At 56.5% G+C, this 8843-nt stretch overlaps 1 protein-coding gene across 1 annotated transcript; it reads right to left on the reverse strand.

Annotated features, from left to right (window-relative positions):
• Positions 1–511: 511 nt before the first annotated feature.
• Positions 512–8843, reverse strand: CEL (carboxyl ester lipase). The gene is made up of 11 exons (XM_003794981.3): positions 8763–8843; positions 6505–6655; positions 6298–6420; positions 5879–6076; positions 5178–5308; positions 4913–5020; positions 4653–4770; positions 3529–3715; positions 3142–3345; positions 1150–1347; positions 512–893 (listed from the first exon to the last, which is right to left on the reverse strand). Exons 1-11 carry the CDS (start codon positions 8826–8828, stop codon positions 512–514), a joined length of 1866 nt encoding a protein of 621 aa, XP_003795029.1. The 5' UTR covers positions 8829–8843.

Consider the following 8843-nt stretch of genomic DNA (forward strand, 5'->3'; position numbering starts at 1 on the left):
AGCTGGAGGAGCAGACTCTGTTTCCCTTCCCAGGTTCCCCAAGCCATATGGAACAGCAGCGTCACTCCTCGCCCCCAGAGGACTTGCACATGGCGGGGTTCCCTGCTCAGAGGAGGCTACCACCTGCCAGCGTGCAGCTGTCTATCTTGACTGTGGTTCCACAGCCCTGCCCACCATTTGGGGACAGCCAGCAGCCCGGGGCAAAGGTCACTTCAGGGTCCCGGCTCTGCCACTGAACTTCTCTGAAGCTGCTTCCCCCTCTCTCAAATGAGGATAGTGCTTTCTGCCTCCTGGAGGTTGGGGGTTGACCTAGGTGATGGGGTAACATGTTGGGAGCAGTGCCTGGTGCCATGAGGATGACTGAGAGCCCCCTCCTGCCTCCAGCTCCCTCTTGGGAGCAAAGAAAAATACCAGACAGAGAGATGAGGTTTTATTAAGCAAGAGCTCAGGAGGGGAGGAGGGTCCCTGGGGTCCCTCCCTGTGGCCTCTTGGGGCTGAGGTTCATAGGACACTAGAAGCCAACAACTACGGGCATCTGAGCCCCATCAGAGTCACCTGAGGGGGGAGCGGGGGCAGCCTCGGAGTCACCCGAGGGCGGGGCGGGGGCAGCCTCGGAGTCACCTGAGGGGGGGACGGGGGCAGCCTCGGAGTCACCTGAGGGGGGGACGGGGGCAGCCTCGGAGTCACCAGAGGGAGGCGCAGGGGCAGCCCCATCGCCTGTCACTGTGGGCAGCATCAGGTAGTCCAGGGTCCAGTACCGCAGGTAGCTTGTTCTCAGGTTCTGCTTCATGGAGCTGCCATCCATCTTCTTGGTGATTTCCAGGTAACTGCCCTTCTCCACGGTGTAGGCATCCCAGTGGGTGGGCACGGCCGAGTGGCCCATGTTGGGGTCCCTGCAGAGTAAGAAGAGGCTAGAGACCTGTGCCCCTAGTCCAGCTCTGCGTCCTCTGTGCTGACCTGGGGCCTCACAGCCTCTCACTGTGATGGGGCTCAGGCCAGAGCTCTCATCCTCATAGGCAGACAGGGATCCCAAGACTCAGGAAGGTCCAGAGTCTCCCAGCTGGCAAGTGAGGGAACATTGACTAGAACCCAGGCCTCAGGGCCTGGTGGCACAAAACCCTCAGCCCTGGGCTCAACCCCATGCCTTACCCAGTTCTGGCAAAGTTGGTCCAGTAGGCGATCATGGTCTTGGAGACAGTCCTGTCTTGGTTCCGGTAGCCCAGGGGGGTGGCCATGGGCTTCCCGAAGACATACTGTATGTCATCAGCATGGTCCGCCCCCACCCACTTGGGGTAGACAGGCATCCGGGAGGGATGGGAAAACAGGTAGGTGTAGGTCTTGGCACTCCTGAAGGGGTGGGGAGAGACCACCAAGTAGGCAGGGTGCTCACCTGGGGCTGCCCCTCTCAGAGAGGACCCTGCAGGGAGGCATGGGGGTGGGGAGGAACAGCAAAGGGTCTGGGGAAGGGAAAGCCATGGACCAAATGTATGCACTTGTGGGACCTAAGATTTTGATTGTATTTGCACCTCACCTCTATGAAACATTTTGAGGTATCTTCCTCCTATAATTCAGTATCAAGAAGGTACTTTTCTCTCCAAGTGAATTTTGATTCTTCATTTGATTGGATAAAGTATATGCCCTTACCTGTTTCCCTTTTCTTTTTTATTTTATTTTATTTTATTTATTTTTTTGAGACAGAGCCTCAAGCTGTTGCCCTGGGTAGAGTGCCTTGGCATCACAGCTCACAGCAACCTCCAACTCCTGAGCTTAAAAGCGATTCTCCTGTCTCTGTCTCCCAAGTACCTGGGACTACAAGCACCCACTACAACGCCTGGCGAATTTTTGGTTGCAGCCATCACTGTTGTTTGGTGGGCCCAGACTGGATTTGAACCTGCCAGCTCAGGTTTATGTGTCTGGCACCTTAGCTGCTTGAGCCACAGGCACCAAGCCACCTGTTTCCCTTTTCACCTTGACTGACAGGAAGCTCAAAGCTAAATTTATTATTTAGTTGCTGAAAAACTTTCATCCTAGACTTCTAGGTATAATTTTAACTTCCTATTATGATGCCCTAACTCCACCCATTTTGAGCAAGTGAACCTGATTTACTCCATTTTATTAAGAGCTTGCAGCCCACCCCCCACCTTTTGTAGCCAAAATAGCCCCTTGAGCAAACAGCAACCCTGCAAAAACAGGAAGGAAATTTAGCTGAGAGCTGCAGAATCTTGTGACAGCTGGGAAAAGAATCTTGTGAAAACCACAATCCTGTCACAAGTCTGTCTGGTCTGTGTGCAGTTTTTAGGTTCCCCCCCCGCCCATCCTCTAAGCCCCTTCCCCATAACTCTAACCTGGCAGATATTAGCTTCTGTAAAATTCTGCCTACACTAGGGCTTCCCATTCCCGACTTGAAGTGCCATATAAAAGCCTTACCCCCCTGCTTCCAGGTGGTTAAGAGACTGTGTTGTGAGCCTGTTCTTGACTGGCCAGCCCAATAAAGGATCGGTGCCTAATTTGAACTCAGTGTGCTGGTGTTTCTCTATAATTCCACTCACAGCAGCTACAACACTATCTGTTAAGCATTCCTAACTGCTTTTTTTTTTAATTTTAATTGGCTATTATTATATGGAGGTCTTTAATGTGGGTTATGGCCGAAATTATTTTTGTAAGTTGGCAAAGTTGAGGCCCAAAAGAGTCACTGGACAGAGACTGTCACCCAGTCTTCTCTCCATCTACACAGCATGAGAGGTAGAAGGTAGACCCAAGACTTCCCAGTGGGAAGAAATTAGCCAAAAATTAGCCAGGTGTTGTGGCAGGTGCCTGTAGTCCCAGCTACTTGGGAGGCAGAGACAGGAGAATCGCTTTTAAGCTCAAGAGTTGGAGGTTGCTTTGAGCTGTGATGCCAAGGCACTCTACCCAGGGCGACTAAGGCTGAGGGGCCAGACAGGGTGGGGGATCATGGGAGTGTGGCAGGTGAAGAGAGGATCTCCTCGGTCTTGCCAGGCCTCAGTAAAGTGGGTGGTGCAGGCATGGTGGGGACTTGAGCACCACTTTCCCAGGCAACCCAGCCACGCATGAGCGGCCCACAGTGAGGCCACAGCAGGAAACTGAAGTATCCCAGGGAGCCACCCCTTCCCAGACCCTCACCTGGCATTGGCTCTGTGCTGGGCCAGAGCAATCTCTGTGGGCACCAGGAAGAGGATATCAGTCTCAAAGTCCACCACAGTCTTCTTCTTGTTCTCCTGGGATGGGTCCTGGGCCCAGGACTTGGTGTAGACATCAAAGGTAGACCTGGCACCTGCGAGCCCTTTGGTGATGGTGAGCCCACTGACTAGCTTGTAGAAGTCCTCCCTATAGGGACCAGGTGGGCACTGACACTCTCCCCATTCCAATGGGAGGATGTCCACACACCCTCCCCAGCCAGTGTGACTTTCCTCAACCCCATCCCCTGTTGATGCCTTCCACCTCCGGGCCCAGTCCTTCCCAGCAGCCCTGCACCACACATTTGCCCTGGGTGTTACGCCCCCTGCTCACTCTGTGACATCCTTTTTGTCCTTGTTGATGGCTGGCATGTCAATGCTGGCAAAGATGTGACCATCCATGTTGTTGGTGCCCGCAATGTAGTCGATGTCTGCAGTGTTGGCGTACAGGTTGACAGGGTCGTCGGGGATGAAGTCTCCATCGATGACAGGGGTAAAGCCCAGATAGTGCAGCATGGGGTCTGGGGGGAGAGCCAGAAGGTTCTTGCACCTCCCGGTGTCCACCTGGCCTTCCCCTTGGCCTCCTGGACTGCAGGTGCAGACGTCCTCCCTTCTCTGACCCAGACCAGTGTTTCTCAGCCTGGGTGCTTCCCCGGTCTGTGACAATCAACAGTGTCTCCAGACTTTACCACAAGCCCCCAGGTGGAGAGCCACTGTCTAGGGGCCAGGTCTGTCCTCTTGCTTCAGTGTCACCCCTTTCTGTTCTCCCTTTCTTGCTGGACTGAAATCAGGCAGGAGGAAGACCCAGAAGCAAGTGACGGAGCTGATGGAGAAGGAGGTGCTCTCGGGCTGGTTCTAGTCTGCTGGCCAAAGACTGTGCGAGGCCTGCATTGCCTCCTGTCCTGTGGACTGGCCCGCAGGCCCAGGTAGCTGCCTGGCGCAGGGGGCACAGCCCGGCTCTCATTAGGCCACAGCCCAGTTTTCTTCCCCTGGCCTGTACTGTGGGCTGTCGGCTCTCCTAGCTCTTACAGGTTAGTTTCTGGTAGGTCAGGAGGCGGATGTTGGGCCTTCCCTGCATGTCACCTTAAGAACAAGCAAGAGAGTACTGCAGCCTGCCAGGCGGGAAGGGCAGAGGCTCAGTTGGTGTTTGCTGAGTGAGCATATGAGCAGCCGTGTAGCACACAGGCTCCCTCTTGGCCTGGGGTCTGTGACTCTCCCAGAAACTATGCGCCATTTACTGCATGTGTGTGCATTGATGGGGGGCGTGGCTCCACACTCAGCAGTTCCTCAAAGGCAGATGTCCATGACTCAGGGAAGATAAGAAGAAAGAACGACCCCCTTACGGATGCATCCACTGAGGCCCAAGGGGGGGGCAGTGAGTTGCCTGCAACTGAGTGACAGTGCCCTCCCCACACCTCGAGACCCCATGAGCCCCCCGCCCCGGCAGCACCTACTCACACTCCATGCCTGCCAGGGGCATCTTATAGGCCAGCGTCAGGGCTCGGGGGTCAGTAACCTTCAGACACTTGGCCATCCTGGTGGTATTGTCCACGGGGCAGCCCACCTTCTCAGCAATCTGGGAGTGAGTACAGGTAGGCAGGGCACAGAACAATGAGGGGCAAGAAGGAAGGGTCTGGGGTGGAGAAAGGGGACAAGGAAGGCCCCCTCTCTGGCATCTAAAGTGAGTCCCCCCACCCTCCCTGTCCTCTTCCACTTACCTTTTTGGCCCAGAAGAGTGGGTTCTTCTGGATGACCCAGGGGCTCAGCGCCACACCGCTCTGACTGATGGCTCGCCGAATGAGGCCTTTGTTGTATGGGGATAGGGTCTGCAACACCCAGAAGTCCTGTCACCAAGGCTGCAGCCCACCCTGGGTTCAGCTGAGGACACCCTTGACAGCCCCACCCTCCTCCTTCCCTCCACCCCACCCTATAATCTCCCTCCAAACCCTTGGGGCAGCCCCTTCCTTCCAGGGGTCCCCAGACCTGCAGAGAGACGCTAGCACCTCCAGCCGATTCCCCAAAGATAGTGATGCTGTTGGGGTCACCCCCAAAGGCTGCAATGTTCCTCTTCACCCAAGCGATGGCCATGTGCTGATCCCGAAGGCCATAGTTACCTGGGGGCAGGGAGATGGACCTTCCTTCAGGACTTTCATGGGAGAGGGCTGGAGGGTGCTAGAGACTACTGGCTTGGGGCTTGTGCTCAGTGGGCCCAAGTCCATGAGGGAGGGATGGAAAGGTCCTCAACAGAGTGGACAGCCCAGTAGAGCCCATGATGGTGAATGGCAGGCCCTCCAGGGGGCTAGGGTGGGGTAGGGGTTGGGGCAGGGCAGGGTAGTGGGAGGCCAGGCCCCCTAGTGTCCCCTCCCTGCTGCAGAATCTCCTGTCCCCTGTGCCCTGCAGCGTCTGCCTCAGTATGTCATTTTCTGTCTGTCATTGGGCCCTGCCCTCCTGGCCTCTCTCTGAGCCTCTGTTTGTCCAGTGTCTGTCCCACAGCCTCTTTGATTTCACTACAGCTGCCAAGGGGCTCCTGTGTCTCAGGTCTCAACTCCAGCCTCCTGACCTTTCTGTGGGACTATGGGGTGTTGTTTGGGCTCCAGGGGCCAAGGAGCATCCCCCAGGTGGGCTCAGCGCTCTCAGGGTCTAGAAGCTTGCTGTCCCACTCTCAGTGCCCAGGCGCCACATACCTGGCAGGTTGGCATCCCCAGTGCTGAGGAAGCCGAGAGGGCCAACACGATAGTTGAAGGTGACCACGATGACGTTGCCGCGTGTGGCAATCTCCTCCCCATCGTACAGGTAGTTCTTCCTGAAGTTGGCCCCATGGCCGGCCCCCATGAGGAAAGCCCCACCATAGATCCAGACCATAACGGGCAGGCCCTGGGAGACTGAGATGGGGGAGCAGTCAGTGACCCCTGACACCTGGCCCTCTTGGGAGCAGCCTGAGCCCCCCACCTGCTGGGACCATGGCTCGTGGGGCGGCACGTGGGGCGCTGCTGGGCTGGGGCCCCTCCCGCCTCTGCAGGGTTTCTGGCAAGTTCAGCTTTGCTGGCCTCAGACACAAGCCAGGAGCAGGGTTCGGTTCTCCTGAGAAGAAGGGGCGACAGACCTTGCTTCCTGCCCTGGGGAACCCAGATGTTGAGGTAGAGGCAATCTTCATCCCCGTAAGTGTCATCCTGGGTGATAGTGGCCTGCAGGCATCGCTTCTTGAATTCCTTGGCCTTCAGGGTCCCTGCAGCGGGTGTCAAGAAGGACTGGAGTGAAGACCCTCACACCACCTCCAGCTCAGGGCAGGCCCAGCACCCACCGCACCCACCTTGCCATCCAGGGTGTCGCTGGGGGTTCTCCAGGGCCTTGGTGGGGGCAGCAAAGGGGATTCCCCTGAAGATATCCACGGAGTCACCCAAGAGGCCGAGCTTCTTGTTAACGCCTTCCACGAAACCCCCTTCTGTGTACACGGCGCCTAGCTGGGAGAGAGAAGGGCAGGGTGGACTCAGGCCTGTCAACCTGAATCCAGAGGGGTGGCCTGAACAGACTTCAAAGGGGACAAATCTGCCCCTGGGACCAAGGCAGGACCCCCCTGCCACTAGCCCACAGGCTTGAGGAGCTGCTTACTAGCCCCACCCAACTCCCAGGGGTGTCTGTCCCCCGAATCTCAGAGGGAATGGTTCAATTGCTAATGTTACCACCCAGGAGTCCTTCTGGAAGGGGATGGAGGTTTGGGTGCTGGCTACGGCTGTCTGTGACATTGAGACTCAGTTTCCCTGCCTGTAAGGTATATGACAACAGTGTCTCCTTCGTGGTCTATTGGCATGGGATGGGAGGACTGTCCGACTGCTGGCGGTAGTGGCCGCCCAGTGTGTCCTGGGTACACCACACCCACCTGAGTGGCCTTCTTCCTTTCTCCTTCCCTTTGTCCCCATACAGAGCCCAAGTCCCTGTGTTCCTAGGAGGGTAGGAGAGTGGGGTAGGAGAGTAGAGGAGCCAGAAGTAACTGGGAAGGTGCCTCAGGCAGCATCTGCAGGGCATCTGAGCCTCTTTGATCCAGTCTCCCATCCTCCAAAGGGGCAGAGGGCCAGGTCAGCCTTTGGAGGACCGGTAAGTCACCCATAAGTGTCTCTGTGTGATCAAGATGGGCAGCACCCCAGAAAGAACTCGTCTGAGGAGAGTGACCTCCCCTGGGTGGCAGAAGGAGCCCAGGTTCAATGGCCAAGTGGCAAGACCAGAGCCTGGCTGGGCAGAGGGGGCCCCCGGCCAGAGAGACAGCAGGTTGGAGAACAGCATGGTGAGGGCTGGGGGCCCCTCTGAGAGTCCCACTGGGCACTGTGTGCTGCGTCCCTCACCACAGAAGGGCAGATTTGACAGATGCCCCATGGAGCCTGTGTAGCCTCCTGACTCTCACCCTGGAGGGGAGGCAGGTGCATAGTAGGTGGGGTTAACTCCCTCTGGGGGTGGTGGAGGACGGAAACACAGGTCGTTTGGGAGCCCTGCCCTGGTGTGTAGTAGTCCAGGTCTCAGGTTTCTGCTCAGGAAGGGAAAGGGTGGGCGTGTGATGCTGGTCTGTGCTGGGCCCATTTTCCCCTTCTATAAAATGGGGACATGGACACCAGGGGGTGTTTAGCAGAGGGAGTTCACTGGAGCCTGAGCACGTGATTTAGGGGACAGAGAGGGCTATAAGCTACCGGTAGAACCACCAGCTTAGCAAATAAAAATCCAAGAGGCTCTGTCTTATTTGTTTTTTTGTTTTTTCTTAAGAGACAGAATCTCACTTTGTGAGACCTGTGTTTCCCATCCCCCACCACCCCCAGAGGGAGTTAACCCCACCTATAGTGCACCTGCCTCCCCTCCAGGGTGAGAGTCAGGAGGCTACACAGGCTCCATGGGGCATCTGTCAAATCTGCCCTTCCGCGGTGAGGGACGCAGCACACAGCAAGTGGGACTCGCACAGGGGCCCCCAGCCCTCACCATGCTGTTCTCCAACCTGCTGTCTCTCTGGCCAGGGGTAAAGTGTCGTGGCATCACAGCTCACAGCAACCTCCAGCTCTTGGGCTTAGGCGATTCTCTTGCCTCAGCCTCCTGAGTAGTTGGGACTACAGGCGCCTGCCACAACGCCCGGTTATTTTTTTGTTGCAGCTGGGCCAGGACCGGGTTCAACCCCGCCACCCTTGGCATATGGGGCAGGCGCCCTAATCACTGAGTCACAGGCTCCACCCAACCTGCCTCATTTGGATTTCAGATGACTTGGGTTTTAGTATGTTTTAAATATTGGGCATACAATATGTTGTATTAAAACATATTGTTTTAAATATAAGGGCATACTTATACCAAAAACTGGTAGTTTAACTGAAACTCAATTTAATTGTGCACCCTGTGTTTTAATCTGGCTGCCATGGATGAGAGTGAGCAGAGCCCAGGGCTGCACAGAGTTGTGGCGGGTTTGGTGCTGGGTTCTCTTGCTCAGGCCAGTGGCTCTGTCTGTGTCCCCCCGCCTCTAGGCCCCAGCTACACAGTGACCAGCTCTGGTTCTGCGGGAGAGAGAGGGGCTCCTGCTCCCTCTGCTAGGCTCTTGCTTACCTTTGCTGCACTCACGGCTGCCAAGCAGCAGGTGAGGCCCAAGACAACCAACTCCAAGCGCCCCATGGTGTGTATCTGCCT

The sequence above is a fragment of the Otolemur garnettii genome, unplaced genomic scaffold, assembly GCF_000181295.1.
Source record: "Otolemur garnettii isolate 467f Iridium unplaced genomic scaffold, OtoGar3 scaffold00087, whole genome shotgun sequence".
Lineage (NCBI taxonomy): Eukaryota > Metazoa > Chordata > Mammalia > Primates > Galagidae > Otolemur > Otolemur garnettii.

Coding starts and splice junctions, on each gene's coding strand:
- CEL (XM_003794981.3), bottom strand. CDS start 8,828: ATGGGGCGCTTGGAGTTGGTTGTCTTGGGCCTCACCTGCTGCTTGGCA. Junction 6,421..6,504: donor GCGACACCCTGGATGGCAAG/GTGGGTGCGGTG, acceptor CACCCGCTGCAG/GGACCCTGAAGGCCAAGGAA. Junction 4,771..4,912: donor CACTCTTCTGGGCCAAAAAG/GTAAGTGGAAGA, acceptor ACTCACTCCCAG/ATTGCTGAGAAGGTGGGCTG.